Raw genomic sequence first — 1,011 nt, 5'->3', positions numbered from 1 at the left:
AGAACAAATAAAAGGGTATGAAATACCTTCGTCAACTGTAGTTGTAGGTTTTACAACGTGCAAATTCTCTTTTCTTGTCATAAAATCACCAACGTTATACATTCTCTCACGGAGCTGTAAATTAACATGCATTAATAAAAAGAAACATTGAGGAAACAAAGATACTAATTAAGTAAAGGCAATAACCACAGCCTTAAGATGAAAAACTTCGCGGAAATATAGAATTCTGCTGCCTTTTTTTTTAGAAGTATAAGATTTTGCTAAAATTGGCATTTTTCATTCACGAATTTACCCAATTACCATGGTATCATCATTAATGAAGACAACTGTACGGATTGTGTAATCTCCACTCTCCAACTTTGTTCTACCAAGAACCACTCACTTAACTCTTCCCCCAGCCTAAAACCCCAAGCAATGCCAATCTTATTAAATTTGTCGCAACGTTTTCCCCTGCCCATAGTTCTAGTCAGTTTCATATCAAGTCAATGTGACTTCTACCTCACCATGGATTGTGTTGGTATGGTTGATTCCAGTCACACGTAGTGGCTGATTTAGTATGGGTAGTGGGTTAGTTGCCGCCGCACTAAATTTCAAATCCAAGATTTTCCATGATTATGCACAAGATTTTCAAAAAATACCTTATAGTTATCGCTTTTGCCCCCAAGCTTAAAATTTTGTACTTCAAGATTTTGCTCCCACGATTTTAGTTATTGAAATTTGCCCAAAAACTCTACAATCCTATCTCCACCCCGGGTCACGTGGGAGGAATATTTTAAGAATCAACAAGTCCCAGTTGATTAGTTAAGAAAAAAAAGTAAATATCTTGGACAGCGCCACAAGGTAGCTATCTCAAACCCACAATTCCCAATTAAGTTGGAAGGTCATCTTCTTTGCTTCTTTTGTTGCAAATACATGCAAGAAGACTATTCAAAACGCTTGATTCAAGCTATTCTTCGAATCCACTTCAATACGTTAACATCACTTTCACAGTAATTTTATAACACGGTCTAG

General features: G+C 36.4%; 1 protein-coding gene across 1 annotated transcript in view; it reads right to left on the bottom strand.

The window, feature by feature from the left end:
• Positions 1-458, bottom strand: part of LOC111411445 (CBS domain-containing protein CBSX2, chloroplastic-like) — a 6,347-nt gene extending 5,889 nt beyond the window's left edge. The window contains exons 1-3 of the mRNA XM_023041977.1: positions 301-458; positions 90-114; positions 27-47 (exon numbers count right to left, since the gene is read on the bottom strand). Coding sequence (XP_022897745.1) covers positions 27-47; positions 90-114; positions 301-458 — 204 coding nt within the window. The remainder of the gene's footprint in view (positions 1-26; positions 48-89; positions 115-300) is intronic.
• Positions 459-1,011: the final 553 nt, after the last annotated feature.

The sequence above is a fragment of the Olea europaea genome, chromosome 15 (genome assembly GCF_002742605.1).
Source record: "Olea europaea var. sylvestris chromosome 15, O_europaea_v1, whole genome shotgun sequence".
Taxonomy (NCBI): Eukaryota; Viridiplantae; Streptophyta; class Magnoliopsida; order Lamiales; family Oleaceae; genus Olea; species Olea europaea.
The sequence above is the reverse complement of the archived record's forward strand: the minus strand, read 5'-3'. Positions and strand labels throughout refer to the sequence as shown.